At 45.9% G+C, this 25,017-nt stretch overlaps 2 protein-coding genes across 20 annotated transcripts in view; one reads left to right on the forward strand and one right to left on the reverse strand.

Moving 5' to 3' along the window:
* The window catches only part of SYNE2 (spectrin repeat containing nuclear envelope protein 2), a 321,249-nt gene extending 306,847 nt beyond the window's left edge, over positions 1 to 14,402 (forward strand). For 6 of the 15 annotated variants that reach the window (XM_072762565.1, XM_072762571.1, XM_072762567.1 and 3 more), the window contains 12 exons: positions 1,036 to 1,230; positions 2,359 to 2,641; positions 3,175 to 3,243; positions 4,159 to 4,298; positions 6,152 to 6,266; positions 7,290 to 7,492; positions 8,507 to 8,707; positions 9,867 to 9,995; positions 11,173 to 11,364; positions 12,366 to 12,452; positions 12,947 to 12,996; positions 13,286 to 14,402. In XM_072762565.1, the coding sequence (XP_072618666.1) occupies positions 1,036 to 1,230; positions 2,359 to 2,641; positions 3,175 to 3,243; positions 4,159 to 4,298; positions 6,152 to 6,266; positions 7,290 to 7,492; positions 8,507 to 8,707; positions 9,867 to 9,995; positions 11,173 to 11,364; positions 12,366 to 12,452; positions 12,947 to 12,996; positions 13,286 to 13,508 (1,887 nt within the window). In that variant the 3' untranslated portion in view covers positions 13,509 to 14,402. The remainder of the gene's footprint in view (positions 1 to 1,035; positions 1,231 to 2,358; positions 2,642 to 3,174; positions 3,244 to 4,158; positions 4,299 to 6,151; positions 6,267 to 7,289; positions 7,493 to 8,506; positions 8,708 to 9,866; positions 9,996 to 11,172; positions 11,365 to 12,365; positions 12,453 to 12,946; positions 12,997 to 13,285) is intronic. The other 9 variants (XM_072762568.1, XM_072762573.1, XM_072762576.1 and 6 more) reach the window with 3 other exon arrangements.
* Positions 14,403 to 16,792: 2,390 nt separating this feature from the next.
* Positions 16,793 to 25,017, reverse strand: part of ESR2 (estrogen receptor 2) — a 67,858-nt gene continuing 59,633 nt past the window's right edge. For all 5 annotated transcript variants that reach the window (XM_072762581.1, XM_072762583.1, XM_072762582.1 and 2 more), the window contains exons 8-9: positions 24,038 to 24,218; positions 16,793 to 22,227 (exon numbers count right to left, since the gene is read on the reverse strand). In XM_072762581.1, the coding sequence (XP_072618682.1) occupies positions 22,041 to 22,227; positions 24,038 to 24,218 (368 nt within the window). In that variant the 3' untranslated portion in view covers positions 16,793 to 22,040. The remainder of the gene's footprint in view (positions 22,228 to 24,037; positions 24,219 to 25,017) is intronic.

The raw sequence follows: 25,017 nt of genomic DNA on the forward strand, positions 1-25,017 counted from the left end.
AGCTGGCCAAGTACAAACTTTACCTGATACCCTAAGAGGAGATTCCAGAATTGTTAAAAGCAGCCAGCTCTACCCATTTGTGTCCTGCAGGGTTATCATGAGCGAGGATACTATTCCTTAGTCAAGGAGTCATTTAGAACAAGACTCTTTATTCTTTTTCATTATAATCAACCACGGGAAGAATGCTCTCTAGGTTCCAAACAGAAACAATTTCATATGATGCTCTTTCCCCAGCTCTTGGAGTCTGAGTGCAACATGTAGCATGTGACAAGAAGAAAATCTATATCAAGAGGGGGCCAGTGGGGTACCTGGGTGCTCAGTTAGTTAAGCATCTGCTTCAGCTCAGGTCACAATCACAGGGTCCTGGAATCAAGCCCTTCATCAAGCTGCCTGCTCAGCAGGGAGCCTGCTTCTCCCTCTCCTTCTCTTCCTGCTTATGCCCTCTCTCTTTCTCTCATTCACGCACTCTTTCTCTCAAATAAATAAATTTATTTAAAAAAATTTTCTTTTAAATGGAGCTAAGAACAGATCTCTTCGGCTCTCCCAAATATCTGTATTTCACTTTAATTTCACTATAATTCCCTCCTTGGCTTTTACAAGCAATTGAAAAATAGAAGTTTGCCTTCCCCAATATAATGGCACCAATGAGATGATTATTGTGTCAGCAAAAGCAAATGCCTGTGGGTGGCTTATTATGGGAAATTTTCTGTTTCCACCAAGCATCAATAAGACAAGTTTTCTCCCTCACACCCAATAACAGTAAATGCCTATCCCTGCCACACTTTTAGAATTATCTTGATTGAAGAAGTCCATGCCCAGAAGGGAGAGGGGAAAAAATAACAAGCAGTCATTTTAAATTATGAAATCTTTATTGTCGCTTTGTTAAAAATTGACAAAGCTAGAGTGCTAGGTTCAGGAGCAAGGTAGCAGTGACGTTTAGATGCTCGCTCTATGGCCCTGTTAAAAGAGGCCAACACTGGATCCTCGAGGAAACTTTCCCCCTTTGCAATCTTTTCTTTCTCATGTTCTAAATAGGGTTTCCAACAAGAAATTACATTAAACACCAACAAGATTGATCAACTCATCGTTTTCGGGGAGCAGCTGATACAGAAGAGCGAGCCCCTGGATGCCGTGCTGATCGAGGACGAGCTGGAGGAGCTGCACCGGTATTGCCAGGAGGTCTTTGGCCGGGTGTCCCGGTTCCACCGCAGGCTGACCTCCCACACTCCGGTAAGTGGAGCGCCACCCTCGCTCCGAGGGCCTCCGGGCTACTGAGACTTGACACTTGACCAAATTTGTAAAGAATGAGAGATCTATGGAACAGTCAGCTATGATGTATTTTATGGTTAAAAGGGGGGCAGGGGAGGATTTTTAGTTTAATTTTGGCTCTATTCCTGTGGAGTCCTACTTACTTAGAGGCTCCCACCCCCAGTGGAATGATGGCACTTCCGCAAGTCCTTGATCCTCTTACCTGTTATCCATGTGTTCTCTATACGGGGCTTTCCCGACGTGTCTGTATCCTTAGGATACGGTGGTATGTGTTCTTGTTTTGCTTATAGTAGTAACTTTTTCTGCTAGTGTCTGGAAGCTTTTAACATTTGTGCCTTTCTGGTGCTCTGTTCTCACCTTTGAAGGGTCAAAAGCACCAGCTTTCCAAGGCAGCTGCAAAGTTTCCCTTGACAGAGGGACCTTTTAGGAAGTTCAGGTGGAGTTCAGGCTATTATTCAACGTTCTTTGCCTTCGTGCGCCAGAAGCTTTAATGATGACCCTATTGACCAACACAACTGGCCGCTTTCTCCTCCTCTGGGTCCCCAACTGGCTAACTTGATAGTTATTTCTTCATCAGACCTAGCCTTAAAAATTAGGGTATAATTCCCTCATTCCTAAACATAGCAGTTTATAGTCCTTTTTCTTAGACTGAGGCATTACAACATAGGGAGACATAGTTCTATATCCTGAACAATAAGATTGAGGATAAGAAAGAAAGAAGCCTCTTAATGGCCTTTACATTTTTTTTTTTAATTTAAATGATCTGCTTGTTGGTGTAAACCTGCCATTAACTGCCAATGAAACTTTGGCCGCCATTTCTTATTCTCTGTATAAATGTTGCTTACCTCAGATCACCAAACTTCAGATTTTTCCTAGGAAAAATACAGATTCTAGGCCTCACGCCAGAGATTCCAAATTAGAATAAACACAAATAGGCCCTGGGAACCTGATTCTTTTCTAAAGCTGCCGCAGAAATGCCAATGGCAGCCATTTTCAGGCACAGCTAAACAGACAGACTCCCAGTGCTCCTCACACCCACAGCAGCCTGTAATCTGGTTCATTCTGAAAACCAGACATCCCTGCTTTTAGGGATTGGAAGAAGAAAAAGAGGCCTCAGAGAATGAAACGGACATGGAGGACCCCAGAGAAATCCAGGCCGACTCCTGGCGTAAAAGGAGAGAGAGTGAGGAGCCCTCGTCTCCCCAGTCCCTTTGTCACCTGGTGCCCCCAGCACCGGGGCCTGAGCGGTCTGGCTGCGAGACCCCTGTCAGCGTGGACTCCATCCCTCTGGAATGGGATCACACAGGGGACGTAGGGGGCTCCTCCTCTCACGAAGATGACGAGGAAGGCCCATACTACAGCGCGCTGTCAGGTAATGGCCTCAGGTCTCCAGAGCCCTTGAGGGTGACCCACCTGGTTATGTTTTTAGCACCTTAGCAAGACGGCCACCTCTGGATGGCCCAGAGTCCAGCTCATGGCTGACCAGACCTCTGTGGCTTCTTGTGTTCTATCCTGCCCACTTTGACTTACCTGAGAGTGGCTCATCCCTATCACAGGCAGAATGAAAGGGAAAAAGAAATGAAATTCACCTTGGAACAGGAAGGTTATTCCCTGATGGCTCTGGCTGTTTGGGAGGCTCATCAGTGAACTTTTCAATTTAGTTTCTCAGAGTATCGGTAGATCGTCTCCGTTCTTTCTGTGGACTTTCCCCACTCCCGCTACTGCTTCAGACAGTCAAGAGTTGGCTGGAAAAAAAAATCCTTTTGGTTTTTTCAAGCTTTCTAATAAAACAGATAAAGGGTAGTTCCTTTTCTTCTCCCGCTGACAATGTTTCTATGTTTTAACTTAATACTTGGGCATTCATCTACAGACTGCAGTGAGGAAAATGACATTATTCTTTTTCAGATGTAGAAATCCCTGAAAATCCTGAGGCATATCTTAAAATGACCACAAAAACTTTGAAAGCATCTTCTGGTAGGCCCCTGCCCGTGCATGTGTCTCAACATGGCAGCGTCCTGTGGCGCACACTGCATCCTAAACCTCGCTCCCATGTCATGTCTGACCTTTGCCTTCTGTGGACACCATGCACCTTGGTCCTTGTGTCATGGTGTATTTACACTGCCGTACTCACACGTACCTGCGTGCTCCTGACAAAACCCTGGCCAAAAAAAAGCAGTCTCCACGCCACCCCTCTCTTACCCCTCAGGCCTGTGCGGAAGGGAATCTTTCATGGTGCCTTTTAAAATGTTTATTTTCCCCCCATCTAACTGAGGTTCTTTGGCATAGGCCAAGCTTTCTTCATGGTGGCTTGGTTTGGAACTACTTCCTTCCTTGCTTATGGTGTTTCCTGGGAAGAAGATGGGTGGGTGGGGATAAAAGGTACTGTTGCATTTGCCACAGGAGAAGAAATTTTCCTTTCCTTGACTTGCAGCTCTAACCTTCGTTCCCTGTCCCATCCCATGTGCAATAGTGGGGTAGACCCACAAGTGGCCCTTTGGTCCCCAAGTCCATCCTGATGCTCACTCTACCCCTCTCCTGAGAGGCCTTCAGTCCTCTTGGCCCCCAGCCCCAGCTTTGCTGCCAGTGTCCCCACCACTAGATGTCCTGGCTCCAAAATGCCACTCATCCTGCAAAAAATCATATGTTTGTTGTGCTCCATTGTGAACCCATCTAGTGAAGGCACAATGCTGCTCAGTTGCATGACTCTCATTTCATTCCCTTCTGGGACATACTGACATTTTTGCAAACATGCATGCTTTGCAAGGAAAGCTGCAGAACTCATATTATACTATAACCTGACGCCATGTTACCCATGACCTTTTTTGTGTAACTAAATATGAATCCTTTGCTTAGAGAGAACAGACTGTCACTTGCTGTATTTTGTTTCAGGTAAATCCATTTCTGAGGACCACTCATGGCATGTTCCTGACAGCCCTTCCTGCCCCAAGCATCACTACAAACAAATGGGAGGTGATAGGAATGTACAAACTATCCCCTCAGATTCCAGCACCCCTTATAAACCGGCCTATGTAAGTCTGGGCTGCACTGAGAACATAACTCAAGTGCATGATTAATAGTTAAAGTTTTGAAGAGAGGGAGGGATATTGGTGTGTGCTGTACGTGCTTGCTTTCCACGTGTATTTTGAGCTGGTTTTCCCATAGTGATAGTATCTCTGCTGACCTGTCCATACATCATTAGAACCCTGGCAGAACAGATTAAAGACTGGCTTCTGGCCAAGAACAGTTTTTATGTGTATTGACATGATGGGGCAGTGATTATTACTGTTGAGCCAGTCATCCATGTGAGTAGTGGGGAAGCAAAGCACTGGCTTTCCCAAGCTGCTCTTGAGCTCCCAAACTGTGTTCTGTTTACCTTTCGACTATGCATCCTATTCAAAACATTGTGCCTTTATATTTAGAAAGATTTGACCGTGTTTTATGGTAAACGTGGATTTGATTCCTAACCCTACCAATAAACTGCTCTGGGGCCATAGTACTTTGCCTTGCCTCTGTAAGCCTTCCTTGCCTAAGGCTAAACCTAATCACTGTGGGAACTGATTTGTACAAAAGTATGAAGAAGACCCTGCCAAGTGGTCACTGTTACTATTATTACTATTACTACCATATATGGTTTGTCGTTGTTTATAAGAGTGACTGTTCCTTCTTCATTATGTTTTCCTCAGGCAACATGAGTCTTTGGCATGCTCTGGCTACGCAGCTGTTGTGGGCAGCCAGCCTAGGATTTAATGTTGGCTCCAGATCATCCCTAGTACAGGGAATTAGTGACGAGCGAGTTGATATTAGGATGTCTGTGTGCACTTTTAATAATCATCTTTTAGAGAAATCAGAAGCAGTGTGAGCATCACTGGATTAGTCCTCAAAGTACCCTCTGTGTCTAAGAGTGAATATTGCTGGATAACTGGAGAAGATTCTAGCAATACAGACAGACCCAAGTCATTTGATAGTGGGCTGCCATGCCCAATTCAGCAGCTCCTCCTCTTGCTTAGCAAGCAGTTGTCAGTTTTAATCTGTCCCTTTGGGATACAGAATAAGACCTGACAGTCTGAGGGAGAGGGACCCCAGCACCTCACCTTTGCTTTGGATCCAGGGCCACCTGGTTTGGCCTCTCCCAGTGATTATGCTTGTGTTCTTCACCTGGCCAGTTTCAAAAGTTCCACTGATTTTTGTGTGTGTGTGTCTGAAACTAGGCATGTCACCAGAAATCTGAAGAGGTTTATTTTTTTTTGCATTCCACACAAGTTGGCCATATGGACACAGACCAAAGAAAGCTTGGCTTTTCTAAAAAGGATACATTTATTTTTGGAAAGGCCTGAGATAATAATAGCCCAATGAGCTCTGTGCTAATAGAAGAGTCAATATGTGCAGTGAAAGATAAATGCTTGGTAATGAATGGCCCCAAGAGGCAGATTTGTCCTCTGTGTGTTTCCAATTCCTGGTGATAACCTGCCAGCCAGCTCTAGAGAGCAACTAGGAGGGAGTACTGAACTTTGCAAAACACTGTACAAATGTGAAAGTGCACACAGTAACAGACTGGCAAAAGTTTAAAAAGTTTTTAACTTTTTTTGCATGGTTCATTTGAGGAGTGTTAGGAAGCCCCAGATTAGGCCATTTTATTTCCAACATTGACATCTCACCTGCTTCCCCACCATCTTGGCCTTTACTAAGGCTTTATTTCTGTTGTTAGCTCTGCTTACTTATAAATGCACCCAATACACTAAAAACTTCCATATTAATAGCAAGTTACCCTTCAAAGGAAAGAGATCCCGTATCTTCATTTCCTACCTGTTACTACGACCCAAGATAATCTTCACATAGCTGTTGAAATTTTATGAATGGTAATGTAAAAACTGGCTTATTCTAGGTAAAGCTGCTGCTATCCCCGGGCACTGATGGTGGTAAAGAAGGCTCTAGAGTCTTGAATGGCAACTCACGGCAGGAAAACGAAGGACTGGCCGCTCTCACCAGGCAGCAGTCAGGTACAGTTAAATTAGGCAGTTTTTAGGACAGGCAAAGGCTGTATTTTGAGTTAGCTGAGTGTTTACTTTAAGTCATTGTTCAACAGAACATTAATTAAGAATTGAACAATTAGGAGTACCTGGATTGCTCAGTGAAGCATTCAACTCTTAGTTTCAACTCAGGCCATGTGTGGGTGGATTGCATGCAATGTAGAGCCTGCTTATTAATATTCTCTCTCTGCCTCTGCCTCTCCCCACCTTAAAAAAAAAAAAAAAAAAAAAAAGAACAACTATAATCTACCAAAACAGCCTATAGCAGTCAATGTTACTTTAGAATCAGCTGACTTATGGGGCACCTGGCTGGCTCAGTCAGTAGAGGGTGCAGCTCTTGATCTTGGGGTTTTAAGTTCGAGCCCCATATTGGGCATAGTGATTACTTTAAAAGAAATTTTTTAAAAATGAAGAAACAGAACCAGTTGATTTGTATTTATGAACAAATTCCTAAGCTGTTTACTTTCAAAACTATTCTTTAAATATTAACAGAATGAGCCTCATATGGTGAAGTGCATGTTTTAATGATGTCAGTTATAAGATCAGACATGTAGATAATGCCCAAAGGGTTGCCAGGTGTCTCCTCACAAGACAGGTTCAATGATTTTAAAAGTAATTATTCAACTAAGCCGAAAGTCAAACTAATAGCATTGACTTGATGTTTTATGAGCCAAAAGACAAAGTGCCCTAAAAACAGCATCAACTAAAATGCTGAACGTGGGCCCGCAGTGCACGTTGGCAATACCATTGGGTCTCCTGCCCCCCGCTCCCCAGCTCATTCTAGCCTCTGTGGGAAGGTTGTGGCACAAGCCTTGAAAGAAAGCAAGGGAAGCATGCTATTGCATCCTTCCGGGGGAAGTGAGGACTCCTAAACCTGAGCCCTCAGCAAGGAGCATCCCCTACAGGTTTTGTCACCCTGACCCTGGACTAAGTCGGAGGCAGAGAGATCTGTCAGCACTATTGCTTCTTTTCATTGGTGACTTTTTATTCCAGGTGCCTTTGACAGATGGGAGCTGATTCAAGCACAAGAACTTCACAATCAACTCCGAATAAAACAGAACTTGCAGCAGCTGAACTCTGAGATCAGTGACATCACCACTTGGCTGAAAGAAACTGAAGCAGAGCTAGAGACATTAAAGGCGGCAGAGCCTCCCTCTGATATCCGGGAAATGCAGCTCCGAGTGAAGCGGCTCAAGGTGAGGGGCAGGCATGGAGGGAAGAGGGATTCAGAACGTGCATGTGGACACTTGCTGGGCAGGGCCAGCAGGGCACATCTGTCAGTGGTGCAGGTGGCACACTGCAGACAGGTATGGGAGCATTCTGGCCCATTCCACTTCTGTAACTGGCAAGGACATGGATGTAGGTTTTTGTTTCCATTCAGAAGAGTGTCTGCATATGATCCCAAAGGCCAAAGAGGCGCTGGGGAGGTGCATCTCAGATCCCCTGTGCTGGAAAGATCTGACTTCAGAGACCCGCCTAGACTCACGGAGGTGCTAGTGACCACTGCCAGGCAGCTTAAAAACACCCTTCCAAACTGTGCTGTCCACACTGGTGGTAAAGTGTTGAGGATGAGGAGAAGGACCAGCTCACCTACTGATGGATTCTGTGGCCTGGTGTGGTTACTCTGTTATACAGGATTTGTCGCCCACATATTCAGCCATTACCCCACCAGAACTGGCCAGGGAGCCTGGGAGAAGAGGCCATTTGAGCCCTGCACTTGGAGGGTCCCCTGAGCATGAGCCTGAGCTCCTAAGATAACCCAGGGCAGGGATTTAGGGTATCCAGTCAGTTTTCACATTGGTACTATTATTTTATGCACTAAAATATCTAGAATTACTGTTCATGCTAAGGAATAACACTTCTTTGATATCTAGGGGCATGTACAGGATAACTATGTGTCCTTTATCTAGAAGACTTTTAATCTAGTCAAAAAATAAGCCCACCAGGGCTCAGGGGGTCTATTCACGCCTCTGGTTGAGTTGGCCAGCCAGCAGACTGGCCTCTGCTTTCAGCCTGGCCAGCCAAGGTCACTGACCTTGTAAGACAGCTCCTCACCTGATGCTGCTCAGCCAGTTACAGGCAAGGTCACTCTTGTTTCTGTGGCCACGGCTTAGAGAAGTGTTTGGCAGATCCATTCCCCACTGAGGTTCACATGAACCCGACGTCACTATTTTCAGGATGCTTAACCCAGTCCTTTTCCTCTGCGGTAGGAGATCTTAAAAGCCTTTGACACCTACAAGGCTGTAGTGGTCTCCGTCAACACGAGCAGCCAGGAATTTCTGCAGACTGAGAGCGCGGAGTCCAACGAGCTCCAGGGTAGAGTTGGCCAGCTGGGGCTGCGCTGGGACGCGGCACAGGGAGCTGTGGAGAGCTGGAGAGAGGGCTTACGGCAGTCCCTCATGCAGTGCCAGGTATGCCGGCACCTAGGACCCGGTCCTGGGCACAGCCAGGCCCACGTGGGTGGGAGAAGCAGATATTTTTATCATGGGGCTGCTTTGGCACAAATATGGTTTGTGTTAGGGAAATGTGCTTTACCATTTGTTTCCAAGAGGCCCAGCTGCTGTCCCTGAGACCTGCCACTTACCCTGTGTCTCCTGTTCTGTTGCCCTGGCCCATTCCTTGCATAAGGGTTCCAGAGAGCATTCCAGTAGGTCAGAAATGCCACCCCACATGGCCCCATCTCTGTCCTTTTGCCAGGACCATATAGACCTGGCCCAGAGAAGGAGTGGTTTAACCCAACTCTAGAGCTTTAGTAGCTGTGTGACTGGGCAAATCACTGTGCCTGCTAGACCTCTGTTTCCTAATCTAAAAAATGAGAATAATGTTAGTCTTTACCTGGTGAGCTTCTTTTTAGGACTAAATTCGTATAATCTTAGCCCAACACTGAACACATAGTAAATGCTCATTCCGTGTTAGCTCTGACCCCATCTTTAGGAACACAAGCCCACCGGCAAGCCCCCGCGCAGCCCTGTCCCTGGGCCACAGCCTGCCCTATTGAAGTGTCTCCCTTTGCCACTGAATCCAGCAGATTTGCTGAGTAATTTGCGTTGTCTATGTAATAGCCACGGTGGGGAGCATTCTGAAACCTTGCCTTTCTACTAGCCTTTTTCACTTGACAGAATTTAACATGCATCCCAGGACTGTATCCTCTCTTCTGCTTTCCCTTTTCCTTGTTTTGGGGCCCTGGCATTTCATTTAAATCTGGCCCTTTGGGATCCCTGGGTGGCTCAGCGGTTTAGCGCCTGCCTTCGGCCCAGGGCGTGATCCTGGAGTCCCGGGATCGAATCCCGCATCAGGCTCCCTGCATGGAGCCTGCTTGTCCCTCTGCCTGTGTCTCTGCCTCCCTCTCTCTGTGTCTCTGCCTCCCTCTCTCTGTGTGTCTCTCATGAATAAATAAATAAAATCTTTTTAAAAATAAAAATAAAAATAAATCTGGCCCTTTTATTCACTGCACAAAGACAAGAAGAGTAAATACTATGAAGGCCCAACACGCTGCTTCTCAGCACACCTTCCTTTACAGAAGAGGCAGTGCCGTGATGTGTGTATGTCTGTGCTGTTTTTTTTTTAAAGGACTTCCATCAGTTGAGTCAAGATCTGTTGCTATGGTTAGCAAGTGCTGAGAGCCGGAGGCAGAAGGCTCATGTCACTGACCCAGAGGCCGACCCACAGGTCCTCCTGGAGTGTCAGGGAGAACTAATGGTAAGTTTCTTCTAAGGGGGTCTGCATTGTCACTGACCTCCATCAGGTGAGCCCTTAGGTAGCCTCACCTAGTGTTCCTGGGAATGATGCCAGTGTGGCGTTCTGCACTCCTGCCTGGCTTGGTATCTATAAGTAGTTCTGAAGCAGAATGACTTGCAGGACGAGCCATGGCCAAAAGCAAGAAGTCTCTTAGACTCCCAGGACTTGGGGACATAGGTGTTTAGCAATATCCTGAGATACTTAAGGCCATTTGATTAGAAGTCTTTTCTCCATTGTGAATATGACTCATTCAGGGGAAAATATGCTCAATTACTCAATAGACACAAATGAGCTGTATAAGTTTTCTAAATCCACTATAGAAAAGTCTTATTTCTTGAAGGGTAGTTGTGTTGTGTTGTAATTTAAATTTAATTAACATATAATGTATTATTGGTTTCAGGGGTAGAGGTCAGTGATTAGTTATGTTTTCATATATTTATTTCACTAACCAGGTGACATTCTTATCCATAAATTTGTATGTGGTTCAATTATAAAGTACTGGTTATTATTTAATAAACATTCTTATGCTAAAATCTTTGTAAAGTCCCACTCTCAAGAGCAGCACTCTTCAACAAACTTTCTGCATGAAGGGAATGTTCTGTGTCTGTGCTCTCTAGTATGATAGCTACTAGCCCTAGGTGGCTGTGGAGCAGTTGAAATGTGGCTACTGAAACTGAATTTTTCATTTATTTTTTTTTTAATTTTTTTTTTGAATTTTTCATTTTAAATAGCCCCATGTTGTCTAGTGGCTATCATATCGGACAGCAAGCAAGGGAATCAACAATTCAGGCTAATTTGACACATGCCTTTATTTCTTGAGCTGCTATTTCTCAACTTGTCCAATTTAGATGTTTCCTTGACTTCCTCCTGCAGTGGACCAAAGTCCCATCTTCCACTTACTTCTTTCCTCTAACTCCTCCAGCATTAAATTGTCTTCAGAGTAAGAAGGTGTGGAAAACAGAGTATAACATACTTGCTGCCCAAATGATGTTGGGCTTGAAGACACCCAGAGGCACACATAAGCAGAAGATTCTGGAGTTGATCCCCGCCCCTCATTCATCCTGAGCTTTCCCAGCACTAAGAAACCCTCCTCTGGCCACACTAAGCAGCTATTTCATACACTTTATTTTATTTATAGCAACTGGAAAAGGAGCTCGTGGAACGTCAACCTCCAGTAAACACTTTACGAGAGATTTCAGACAGTCTTCTTACTAAGGGGCATGGAGAAGACTATATTGAGACTGAAGAGAAGGTACATGTTATTGAGAAGAAACTCAACCAGTTACTGGAGCAAGTGTCCCAAGATTTAATGTCCTTGCAGGGAAGCCAGGTGCGTCCACTTACAGCTTTTTTTTTTTTAAGTGATGTTATTTGATAGAGAACGAACACAAGCAGGGGGAGCAACTGGCAGAGGGGAAAGGGAGAAGCAGGCTCCCTGCTGAGCAAGGGGACGATCCCAGGACCCTGAGGTCATGACCTGAGCCGAAGGCAGATGCTCAACTGAGTCCCCCAGGTCCCCCACTTGTGCTTTTAAATAGAAAGATGTCTGCTTAGATATGAACAGGAAAGCAGTATGGCAGCCTTGCTGCAAGAGGGAGGCCGTTAGCACGTGGTCTGAGCAGTCTCCAGTCCTGTCCCTTACTAAAAGCTGTGGGGCCTTAAAAAAGTTACACTAGCTCTTTGATGCTGTCCTGTCATTTGGAAGGGGAAGACAAGAATGTAGTATCTACATGTTCATATGGCTGGCCTATGAAAAACAAGTCTAATCCCTCTATCATCTCTGACCTGCCTTCATGCTGAACAGAGTCCTCTTCACTGTCTTGGTCACTGTCCCCTGACCCTCCCTTCCCACCCACCCCCCCCACCCCCAGTTCTCTATCTTCTCTTTAAAATGTGATCCAAGTCTGAACAAACCCAAGCTATGGCCTCACCAGACTTAGGGCAGGCCTGCCCTCTCCGTTCTGGAGTTACATTTCTGCCCATGCAGCCGAGGCTTTGGTGTGTTGGTGGCCATGTGATTACATCAGCACATCTGAAGCTCACTGTCCACTGATCCTGTCCCTCTTGCTGCAGCTAAACTCAGTGTCCCCCAGTGGGTGCTATTGGTGTTTAATGATAGTGGTTGGCCTTGCCTTGTCTGAGAGGGACTTTTCCAGACAAAAAGAAATGTTAAAGTGGGGAGAAGAGGAGCTCCTTCTTCCAGAAAGATTTGAGCTGGGGGAGGGGGTGAGTAACACAGTGAAGAATCTGCATGAAGCACATTGTTATGCTCTTGAGACTATTCAGAACCCTCTGTTTCCCTGAACTGAATCCTTGGGGTGTGGATTTCAGAACCCAGATCCATCTCTGCCCAGCTTGGACGAGGTAGACTCCGGAGACCAGCCTCCAGGAGCATCCGTGCCAGCTCCCCAAGCACAGGTGAGAGCCCCTTTCTGCCATGAGGATTGTGCTGGTCGTTTTTTCAAAGTTAGCGAGGTGACAGGAACTGGAGACTCCCAAGGCCCTGTCCCTCATTTCACGGTAGCACAGATCCACTTCCACCTGCTGGTCAGTGGAGAGGCTGACTCTAAAGATTAAAAAAAAATTGAAATACACCTTTAACAACCAACCCATCTGAAAGGATGTCTTATCAGCTGCTCTTCCCTGGAAATGAAGAAGGTTGTGAAAGACGGGAGCCCTTCTAGTATTGTGGAGGGGGCTTCCCAATATCCCCCATTAACCACCAATCAACAAACGGGACCGTGAAACTCTCATTAGTTTAACAAACGCAATTATCTCTTACCTCATGGAGTACAATCTCAAATGTATTACTCTGGTCTCAAAAGCTTGGCAGGAAGACGACCTAAGGCAGGCATGTTTTATCCTGGCCAGGACTAAGTCTTCAATTACTAACTGGATTATTTTTTATCTAGCAGTGTGGAGCAGAGAGAATGACAAAGGACCAGAATAAGATGGACAGCAGGTAAGGGGGCCCCGCAGTCACAGCAGTGAGTCCTCCTGTTCCACACAGGCACCGTACCCATCTTCCCCCAGGCCACGCTTGAGGTCTTTGTTAACAAAGAGACTGGGTTTTTTTTTCCTTTGGTCTGGAAAGGGCTGGGCTGCTCTTCCAGGACTGAACCACTTTAATCTCAGGTCCTGGATGTCTTACTTGACACAAGCGAGGGGTCGGGTAACCCGAGGTGTGGCGGGGGTTGGGGGGGGTTGCCTCTGGAGTCTCCTGCTCAGCTCTCCACCTCATCCGTTGGCAGGGTGCCTGGCCCTGCTGGCCCCGGTAGCTCCCGGCCACAGCGCTCCTTCGTGTCACGGGTGATCCGGGCCGCACTGCCCCTACAGCTTCTCCTCCTGCTGCTGCTGCTCCTGGCCTGCCTGCTGCCCTCCTCCGAAGAGGACTACAGCTGCACCCAGGCCAACAACTTCGCCAGGTCCTTTTACCCCATGCTGAGGTACACAAACGGGCCCCCTCCCACCTAGAGGCCCTACCTGGCCTGCAGCACCGCACCACCAGCCCGTTCTCATGGGTGCCCAACTCGTGGCCCCAGACCGGTCAGTGAGGGGCCCTTAGCGTTGGCCTGACCCAGGGACCTGCTGCGGACCCGACCTCCAGGCTCAGTGGAGACGGCTCTCACTCTCGGGACCCAGGGCAGCTTTCAGCTGCTCTTCCTCCCTGGGGCCCGGGAGCCTGGGCAGCAGTTACCTCGGGCAGTTTGGCAAAACCAGTCAATTGGTCTCGGGATCTGTGGAAACTGCAGTTTCCCCAAAGAGCCAAGCACTCTGTGAAATTCTGATTTATCTGTAAAACACTATCAAAGTGTAGCTCATATGCTCCATGAACAGTAGCATTCATCACATATTACAGAAACAAGCAAGTGGATTTCACCTTAGAAATGGTTCAGAAACTCACAGGCACCCTTAGCTGATTGATTGAAACAATCATATTTAAAAATATTTAGAATTAATGTTACTCCAATCAGCTAGCAATCTCGAGCTACAGGTTATAAACCAAAATGTTCTGTTCTGTACTTAGGTCTGCTCTTTTATATTGCTTTAAATTTTTTAAAGAAATTATATTGCATGGATGTGGTTATTTGTGCATATTTTTTAACAATGCTGAATCTGTATGAATAATGTAAACTTTGATTTTTTAAAAAAAATCAGATTTTAGCTTGAGCTTTTGACTAATGTACAGTAAATGCCAAACTACTTGATTAGGGATGTTTTTGTAAGTTAATTTTATAAGACTTTTCACCTTTTAAGTGATGCTTCAGGTTTTGTTTAGCTATTTGGCCATGGGGTGGGGGGTTGTTACCAAAACTTGAAGCTATTTGTGGTATGTATGTTTCTCATTAAAACAAACAAAAAAATCCATCCTTTTGTTGTGCTGGATTATATTACAAATTAAATGTTATACATAATCTTCCACAGAACAAAAATTATTTTTAAAATATTTGGGATTTATTGGTTTTTAATTCTAAGCTGAATTTTATATTCTACTTATTTAACTTTATACAGAATAACTTAGAGGAGATCTAAAATCCCACAACTTGTAGATGTGGACATTACCCAGTGTGTGACCCTCCAAGTCTGTAGGGAAGGATGAAGGCAGCATGGCAGGGAAGGGAGGTAGAAAAGAAAGGATTATTTCACCCAGATATTTTTTTAAGATGTAAGAGAGAGAACATGAGTGGGGGGAAAGGACAAGCAAACTCCCCGATGAGTGAGGAGCCCAACATGGGGCTTGATCTCAGAACCCGGAGATCATGACCTGAGCCAAAGGCAGACTCTTAACTGACTGAGCCTCCAGATGCCCCCACCTAGATTTTTCTATTCCCAGCTCTCTCCAAAGCAAACATTTAACAAATGTTACAGGCAAAACCACCTGCCTTCCAAAGAATTCTATCACCACTATTTCCCACTGAAACAAAGAGAGTGTGATTAGAACTGAACCAGTTCCTGCGTTAACTGCTCCTGACCTGCATCTCTTGACACTTGAGAGACACCACTGTCCTAACGACCACCTCAGTCAGTTCCCCTTCTCTACCTACCAAGTACACACCTTGGGGGAAGCCAAGGAGGCTTGTGGGATATGACCAGACTTCCAGCACCAGTGGCCGCTTCTGTGGGTCAGACATTGCAAGCAGCTTCATGTAATGGGTACCAGTTAAAAGAATCTGTCTTGACGTTACCAAATTGATGAAAGTGATGGGGAGAAAAGGGTACTTTGCAGTTTAAAAAGTCTTTTGGGGGATCCCTGAGTGGCGCAGCGGTTTGGCGCCTGCCTTTGGCCCAGGGCACAATCCTGGAGACCCGGGATTGAATCCCACGTCGGGCTCCCGGTGCATCGAGCCTGCTTCTCCCTCTGCCTGTGTCTCTGCCTCTCTCTCTCTCTGTGTGTGTGTGTGGCTATCATAAATTAAAAAAAATTTTTTTTAATTAAAAAGTCTTTTGGGGGATCCCTGGGTGGCGCAGCGGTTTGGCGCCTGCCTTTGGCCCAGGGCGCGATCCTGGAGTCCTGGGATCGAGTCCCGCATCGGGCTCCCGGCATGGAGCCTGCTTCTCCCTTCCTCCTGTGTCTCTGCCTCTCTATCATAAATAAATAAATCTTTAAAAAAAGAACATCTTTTAAAAAAATAAATAAAAAGTCTTTTGATGCTTTAAAATAATTTCTTTTCACGGATGAACAAAAATCCCAGAGGGACATTTAAGTGAGAAGTGTTACCTAAACTTTTTCTCTAAGCCACTCAGTTGGTTAGATGCTCCTTGCTCCGGTTCTGCCAGAGGCAAAAGGCTGAATCTCTACTTCCTTCTCTTCCTTTCAGTCTAAGGGACATGATGGTTCTGGAAACCTTTGACTCTGGGGCAAGTCAGAGTTGCAGGAAAAGGAATGCATCTGCCTAATTGTTTACATCCATTCTCAAGATAAAGGTCTTTGAGTCTTGAGTCTGTACTCCAGGCTTCTAGACTCTACCCTCCCCGCCCAGCAAGCCTCTCCTCACTCAAAGCTCAGCATATTCCCAAACATGTGTTATGAGATCGTGTTTTTATACCTTTAAGAAGTTTTGCATCTTCCATTCCCCACACACGTTGGAAATTTTCAAACGACTATTAGGATTAAGATCACTTCAGTATGAATGAGTGACTTTTCTCCCCATCCCTATTGGGGGTATCATACTAATTGACTTAGATGGGGTAACTACAGAAAATCTACCCAAATAATCGATGTATGGCATGCTAGGACTTTTACATGGGTGGGCCACCTTTTGTTTGAACACGTAGTACCTGCGATCATAAATCACAAGGGTGAGATTAGCTGACCAAAGATTAAATTGCTACTGTTTAAAAAAATCTTTAGGTCACCTGGGTGGCTCAGTCAGTTAAGCATCTGCCTTTGGCTCAAGTCATGATCTTGGGGTCCTGGGATCAAGCCCCACATCGAGCTCCACACAGTGTGGAGTCTGCTTGAGATTTTTCTCTCTCCCTCTGCCTCCCCCTCCACCCCACCCCCCCCCGCCACTTGTGCACTCTCTAATAAAATCATAAAAAAAGTCTGATAGCTTAAGACAGACATTCCTAACCCTCTTGATTTGCAAGCAAGCATTTGTGTTTATGTACCTTTTTCCAGGAAGAGTGTTCATGGTTTTCATCAAATTCTTAAAGGGTGCTGCATACCTAAAACAGAATATAATGGGAACACTGACTACTTAGCCTAATTATTGAAAATTCTTATATTCCCAACAAATACATTTTTAAAGCCAAAATTATGCAAAAACACTTTATTTAGCTTATGTCACATTAAACTTTTAACAACAGTTCCATAAATATTAAGGGGACACAGCAGAGGAAAAGCAGTACCTGGAGGAATGGAAAGCAGACCTCAAAATCTGCTTTCACACAACAGCAAATATTTATTTGTAAAAAGGCTGAAATGTCAAAGCCTGCTTCATAGTACAAAGCATTCACCTGAAAAAAACAAAGTATAGCCACTAGCAGGCTCTGAGGTACACGGGACCACCCAATAATCAAGTTACACAACCAAGAGTCGTGGCATTTAGACACCCAACACAGAAGAGCAAACACTGCAGTGTAGACTGTGCAGTTAGGAGCTGCTCCAGGCTAGTGTTAGCAAACCTTTCCCCTTCCCATAAAGGAAACCCTCCAGCACCTGACAACCACTGACCTGACAAGTGAATAGGATCCTCAGAACTCAAGGATGGGGGTGCGGATCCTTGACTCCAAAACAACAGAAAAGTTATAAGATCACATATCGCAGAGACAATCACATCTGAGAGCTGCCACTGGAGCTGAGATTCCAGCAACTTTGAGAGCTATATAAGAATAAATGACATGTGTTTCACACTATTATATACCAAACTCCACAGGGAAGCATCAGTACCTAAAAGGCATGAGACTTTTACATGGGTGAATTTCCAAGGAACGTACTCCAATGCATTTAGGAAAAGCAACAGCAGATAGAAGGAGGTGACAGGAGTACCACTAACTAGCTTATGAGCCCAGGTGGGAAGACAGGAACAATAGAACTCATTGTTTTTTCCATCTGTTCTGTAACATTTCATGCAGACCCCCATCTAAGCTGAAAAGGTAAGATCTGCAGGAACAGTAGAAGGCAACCAGAACTTTAATATCTGTTATGCATGGAGATTCAACTCAAGCAGCAGACTTAGGGAGGCAAGTCCTGCAGCGGGAACAGTGGTGGCCAGGTAGCAGAAGACTTAAATTCATGTCCAAGTTTGGCCATAAGTAGTTTTATGACCTTGAGCAGGTCAAGCCCTCTGGGCTGTAATTTACACATGTGTACAAGATGAGATTGAACTTCTGTGTCAGGTTTGCAAGCTGTCCCTGTATCTACCTACAGAGTGTTGTGCAAATTGGGAGGGCCCCACTTAAACCAGAGTGGCCATGCATGTCAGATTGCAATTGATGAACGCAACCTATGAATATCTTTCTTAGTGTTTTGTTTTAAATTGCATGATTACGTTCAGCATTGGACCTCTGCCTGTGTTCAGCTCTGTCACTTGCTTCCCTGTGTGACCCTGGGCAAATCTGCTTATACTCTCTAGTTTCCACAACCAGAAACTTAGGATCACGCTAATTATTATTAAGTGTGAAAGTATGAGGCATTGAGAACTGTGTCTGGCACACAGTAAGTGTTCCACAGATATTATTTTAAGGTGCTAAATGATGTATTTTTATCATTTCCTTCATGCAGTTTTTATTATGTTTTCTAAAAGGTTTTTAGCAGCTTAAAGAACTGTGTCAAATCTTATTTAATAAAAAAAATTTCATTTCAAAATAGACCTAGACACTGAAGATTCACCTTGAATTTGAAAAGGTGTCTCTACACAGGCAAGCTCCTTAGCAGATTTAAATAACAACAAGCTGTTTCCAAATGCTGGAAAATTCTAGAGTTGCTCCCACCTAGCTTATATATATATGAATATATAAGTTACTCTGCCAAGAATTGGTAACTGATCTTTTTTCTAAAATCTAGAATAATTACCCTTCTGACCAAGTTGGCAGATGAAACAATCCAAGTAAAGACTATCTGACTGCAGAGCTTGGGTAGATTTTGCTTTTTTTTTTTTTTTTTTTTAATACAGTTAAGACCCTCCAGACTTGTTATTAGGCTGACTTACTCTTCTGTTCCCCCTCAATTTTTTAAGAAAAATCTCTTCAAAATGATTTTGGGGTTGAATGTTGGTCCCAGTGGACAGTATGCATGTGACAGGCCTAAGGCCACACAGAGGAACTGTGGGGAGGAGGGGCTGTCAGGACAAGGTGTGAAAACTCACTGCAGCCATGCAGGTCCTCTTTAGGGACTGTCAGCTTCCTCCCGAGAATCTAAGTGAACACCCTGTTCTAATGTTCTCTATGTTAAGAATATTTCACGTTAATTCATTAAGATTTGTCCACATGACCCCATATGAGACACTCATGTTTTTGGACGTAAGCCCAAATGTCACGCATCTCTCACAAATAAGTTTCTCACATTAAACAATAACTTGCAGATCAAAATAAAGGAAAGGACTCTTGCCACAGGAGTCTGAGGCAAAGCTAAGGATCACTTTTCCATAATACATAAAATGTAGTTGGGTGGGTTTTTTTTTTCCCCTCCAATACTCAAATGAATTCCTGTTTACAGCTGTCAAGTTCTATTTCCCCTAGTTAATTCCTTTTAAAAAAACTGATCTTGAAAAAAACCAAAATCCTTGCTTCACTAGGGCAGAATTTTAGGTTGTCCAAAGATCATTTTGAATGGGGTATGGATACCCCAAAAAAAGACATTTAAAAGAAAGCACTGTTAAGGAGAAATGATTCATCTTTAAAATGGATATTGATATAAAGACAGCAGACTGACCACACACTGGTGTCAGCTTTAGTGGACATGTTTGGGACAGATGGGCACAGAGATTCAAAACATTCCTATCATCTGCGACAAACCATGAGAGACACCTAACTCTGGGAAACAAAAAGGGTTGTGGAAGGGGAGGTGGGTGGGGGGATGGGATAACTGGGTGACGGGCACTAAGGAGGACACTTGATGGGACAAGCACTGGGTGTTATAATATATGTTGGCAAATTGAATTTAAATTTTTAAAAACAATTTAAAAAACACTCCTTTCTGCGAGGGGGAAAGGACCCTAGAATATTCAAAACAATACAAAGGATAACTTTCAACTGTAGACCACGTTATCTCAACTGCCTACATGGCCCAATTTTAAGAGAACTTTGCACCAAGGAGGCCCCCTAAGCTGGTCTAACCTCTATCCCCAGCACACCCCTATGGCATTCTGAGCGAAGAAGAAATTACCAAAAGTATTACAGCCCCCTCATGGGCCAGATCCAAATGCAGGGAAGCAAGCAGCCTCAAGAAGCATGCAGGAATAGCTAGGAAATGCACGGTGGGCACTAGGAGAGTTCAAAGCACACACACCAGTCTGGAGAAGCACAGAATTTGGCATAGAAAGGTGCTTCGACACCTGAGATCAGTCTGGTTTCTACCTTGAGCATCAAAATCCAACCTAAAAAAATGTCACTATGTGCTACTGTGGCAGTGGCTTGGACCTTATTCTGTTTTTGTTGTGTTGTTGTTGTTTTTGTTTTTTTTTAACGTGGTAGTCTCTTTTGTAAGTACAATTAAGAGAATTTAACAATTCAACAAATAATTGTTTAAGACTGCCTCCTTTGCCTCCCACTTCCTATCCTCCTACCTCGAATCTTCGGTTTGGTGGGGAGTGGGGAGTGGGGGGTAATTCTAGGCTGGCCAGAAAGAAAGAAAATTGACCTTCTGGATGACACTGGTTCCTGTAAAATACAACTCATATGTTCCGCCCCAAATCTCACCTAGACGACAGCACTGAGCCACAAGGAATCATTTCAAACCATGTCAGAATACAGACAATGGTGTGCTCTCTAGGTCTGGTCCAAGTGTTTCAGAAGCAGCTGTGCTCAACTTTTAGTAAAACTGCACCATTATCCAAATTAAGATTTATTCAAGGACTCCCTAGCAGAAACCAACCTTTATAACATCGAATTTAATCTTCCTAAGGATTTAGTAAATACAGAATGTGCTAGCCAAAGTAAACCCATTTTCAAAAAGAGAATGAGTTTAATCTCCTACCACAAGGTAATTTTTTAAAACAGCATCACAAAAATCAAACATGATTATTTCACTGCTCACTGCCAAGGTAGGGATGTAACTCATTTTATGCATTCACTATGTTCCTAAAGATTTCAATTTTTAAAAACTGAGTTAAAATTGTAATTCCAGAGGTGCTTTATCATCTTGTCCTATTTATGTTCCATATGTTCCACTTGGAAGAGGAACTAATAGTCTTCTGTGAAGTTTCTATTTCACCCAGCTCGCCACATAAATGTTCTGCTAAGAAAATAGTTTAAAAGAGTCCTAGGGTGTAAAAGAATTCTTTCTTGCTATAAATAATTATCCCTAAATATTTTTTTTTGAAGTAGAGCTCACAAGCCAGGTCTTATTCAAGTGATATGCTCACCACGTCTACACAGTCTGGTCCTGAACCTTGTACACACAGCCTAACATGTCCCTGTCTGTGGATGGCTAATGATGGTGGTTGTGGCTACCCCAAAGGAAGCAATGTGGCCGTGACCCAAACCCACAGGAGAAACCCATTCCTGCACATGCTAGGTCTTTCTCCAGCACACACTGGGCCCTTTGGAACAAGAGAGTTGTAAGGAGCGCCAATTCCAGGGGCAAAGAGATTTAAATCTCCATAATCCTCCATAAAAGTTATCATAAACCTAAATGCACCCCAAATAATTAGCAGGTTCTATGAACGCAAATCAAGAGAAATGAGCCTCTATGGAGATGGCAGCAAGGTCTGGGGGAAGGACATGGCTCAGCCTGTCCACTGGCTCTCAGGTCACAGTCCCTCTGGCCTTCAACAGTAAGAGCGATACATGACTTCAATCCTCACAGGCCTGTGAGGTAGGTGTGTGGAACCAGTTCGTTGTCATGGTCTGCAATCCTACAATCAAGTGGCCGTGAAGAGAGCAAACAAAGGTCTACGTAAGGGCAGGCTAGGTGACACAGTAAAGGTTAGTCCACTTCCTATAAATGCCCCATCCTCTCCCCTCTCCACATTACAGACCTTCCGCATCAGATCTCCACCATTCATTCCAAAACCTTTCAGATGTTTTCCAGAGCGGTGGGACGGAGATGGAAAGTAAAAAAGGGACCACACTGAGATCCTATGAGGCCAAGCAAGATGTAAAGTCTGCCTTCAGACATGCCCCCTGCTACCACAGAACACTGGCTTTCTCACCCTGACTCCTAGGAAGAGGGGAGGCCAGGTGAAGGACATGACACAACTGCACCTGCCATAACCACATGAGGCAGCACGCATGGGAAAGATGACGAAGGCTCCCCACTTCCGGACGGAGCTCATGGTTCGCACCGTGGTTCACACGTCAGCCTTTGGCCTCCTCTAAGGCCTGTTCGCCTCAGACTGGGCATCACTGAGATGCGGTCTTCTGGGAGCCCTCCTTGCTCTTACTCTCCTCTGCTGGGCTGCACTCGGACCCAGTGACTGAGGACTTGTGCCCGCGGAGCGTGTGCGCGTTCAGCATCTCTAGCAGCAGGTCGTAGACTGGGACCACGTTTTTGCACTTCATGTTGAGCAGGTGTTCCATGCCCTTGTTACTGTGGAGACAAAAAGATGCCAAGGTTCCTTCCCATGAGGTAGCCATCAAAACTTTTTCCCAACTCTCCCCAACAGAGCCAGTCCACCCTCTACCCCCTAAGTTCCCCCCACCATTTGTTCTAGGGTTCTTATGTCTTTCAATCATCTACACTTAAGGGCAAGGACCTTAGTGTCCCACCACCCACCCATAGTGGCCTGACAGCACCTGGCACAAACTGCAGTTAATTCTCATTGTGCACAGTAGTTACGTTCTGTATGGTTGGGGCCAACACTGAATTAGCAAATACTCTGCTTCTGGGGGAAATGCAGGGTTTGGTTCCTGAGAGGCTCTGGGCACAACATTTTCATCATCTAATTAATACATAACTTTGGCATACCTGTGTTTTTGTTTAAAGACACCTTTTTTAAAGTAAACTGCTGCTTCATTAACATTTAACTCACAGTTTAACATTTGTGCTACTACAGCTCATGCATGAACCAAGCTGATGTAACATGCATATTTTCTCCATAAGGCACATCACAGCCTTCTTGCACTCAGAAACACTGACAGTGCTTCAGCACTATGTTTGGGGGCCATTTATAGACAGTGAAATCGCCAAGAAAAAGAGCAAAAACATGGCACTAACTAGACCATGCAAAGGACATTAGAGTATGAGAGCTCAAATAAGAACACACCTTGTTTGACCTCAGTTGGGAATATAAGTGTGGGCAACCCCAATTTTTTGCCACCCTGAGCATGTCCTTGAAGGACAACAAAAATGCCACTGAATGTGGCTTCGGGGGTTACAAATAATTTTTTAAAGGTGGTCAAATTTGCAAATACAGAATCTGTGACTAATGAGAGTGGACTGTATCTGTTCTGCAAACGGTCATGTGTCAATAATTATTCAGGAGGAACCAAGGCAGAGGCTGTTTTCATTTCCTCCTTTGTTTTAATTCTTGAGGTGAATACTGTCCTTCCCCACAGCCTCTAGACTTTCCTCCTCCTCAGGTAGCAATTACCTTCCATCCTCATCTCTCCTCTGCCAGCCCCAGGGCAGGGCCGCCCTCATCCTAGAAACCATCATGCTGCACTGGCCCCCTTTCCTCAGCACACACGATGGACATTCCCTGAATACACTCTACTCACGGTCCTGTCCTCCCAACCCTGCGGGCCTCACCGGTTCTCTCAGGTCTCATTATTAATGTTCTGATGCTATGACAAGAAAAGAACCACTCCTAGGGAAGGCTTTGTGTGCTCCCCCAGATCGCTGACCCCAGGAGTTGATCTAGAGGAGCTGGGTGTGGCTTCCTCAAGACAACCACCTCAGAGGGGCGCCTGGGGGCTCAGTCGTGAAGCATCTGCCTTCCGCTCAGGTCATGATCCCGGACGGGAATGGAGCCCCACAGTGGGGAGTCTGCTTCTCCCTCCCCTCCCGCTCACGCACGTGTGCACACGTGTGCTCTCGCTCGCTCGCTCGCTCTCAAAAAAGAAAAGATAAAAAGAAAAAATGACCTCAGAGTGGTGGTATAAGCAGGGGCGGCATTTCACATTAGGGGAGAAACTGCCCCCTTTCGAATTCCATGGAGCCCAAACCCCAGCAACTAAAACCAGATGCGGGACGCCCAGTCCCCTGCAAGGTGGCGCTGACCTGGGCCGCGGGGGCGCGCACCGTGGAGGCCCAGCGGCCCCTCCCTCTGGAGGGGCTTATTCTCCTTTAGAGGCGAACGCTCTACCTTCTCGCTCTCAAGCTCGCACACTCTTCCCCGCGCTCTCCAGCCTTGGCAGGGCGCGCGCCCACGGCGGCCGAGCAGCCCGCGGGGACCTACCTGGCGTGTCTCACGTGGGAGAGGAGCATCAGGAGGTTCGCCAGGCGCACGGGCTGCTGCTGGGACGGAATCCCGCTCTTGGCGATCACCCAGACCAGCGCGTCGGTCACCGCGTTGAGCAAGTGGCTCAGCTTCCGGCTGCTCTCCGCCTCCTGCGCCGCGGCAGCCAGAGGGTACATACCTGGGCAGGGCGACACCCCCCACGGCGCTGAGGGAAGGCCGGCTCGGCTGGGGCCCCTGATGCGCCTCTGCGCTGCAGTCACCTGCCCCTGGGGTCCTGCCCAGCCTGGCTGAACGTGGGGCTGACGGTGCCTCGGGACGCCACCTGGCCCACCGCCGTGGCCCTTCCTAGCGGGAAGACTGTCTAATGGCCTGAAGCCACTGCATAGTGTTTCTCAGCTGCAGCAACCAATACAGAGGCAGACATGGTGGAAAAGTGAGATTGATTCTACTCTTCGCCCCCAGGAGGGCCCCTCATCTAAGGGGAGTCTAACAACCCTAAACTAGTGACCACTGCCAGGCAGCACCCCCGCCACCCCTCTTGTGTGCCACATGCAGACAGCCAGGGCGGGCCCACGGTCCAGGCCCGTGGCATCACTCCTCTGGCGGCACCTTGCCAGGGCCGGAAGCCCACCTCTAGCTCTGAGCCCAGACCAGTTTCCCAGCTCTTCCAGCCCAGCTCCTCACTGAGCAAAGCTGCAGGCACGTGTCTCCCAAGATTCCCAAACCATCTCATGAAGTAGATTGCTTCCCTTATCCTGCCCTGTGTCTAATTCCCCTCTGACTCCAGGATCTGAGATACTGTGGCCTCCCAATATTTGCATAACAGCTCAGGTAAATCTTCGTGCCCCTACCACCAACCCAGACTCCTCCATTCCTGGACGCAGGGAAATAATCAGCTTCTCTACTAGGCTTTCCCTTTCAAAGTAAGAATAAATGGCACCTACGTGAAATCATCAGGGGAGCAGCCAGCTGTGGGC

This window comes from Vulpes vulpes, chromosome 6 (assembly GCF_048418805.1).
Source record: "Vulpes vulpes isolate BD-2025 chromosome 6, VulVul3, whole genome shotgun sequence".
In the NCBI taxonomy this organism is placed as follows: domain Eukaryota; kingdom Metazoa; phylum Chordata; class Mammalia; order Carnivora; family Canidae; genus Vulpes; species Vulpes vulpes.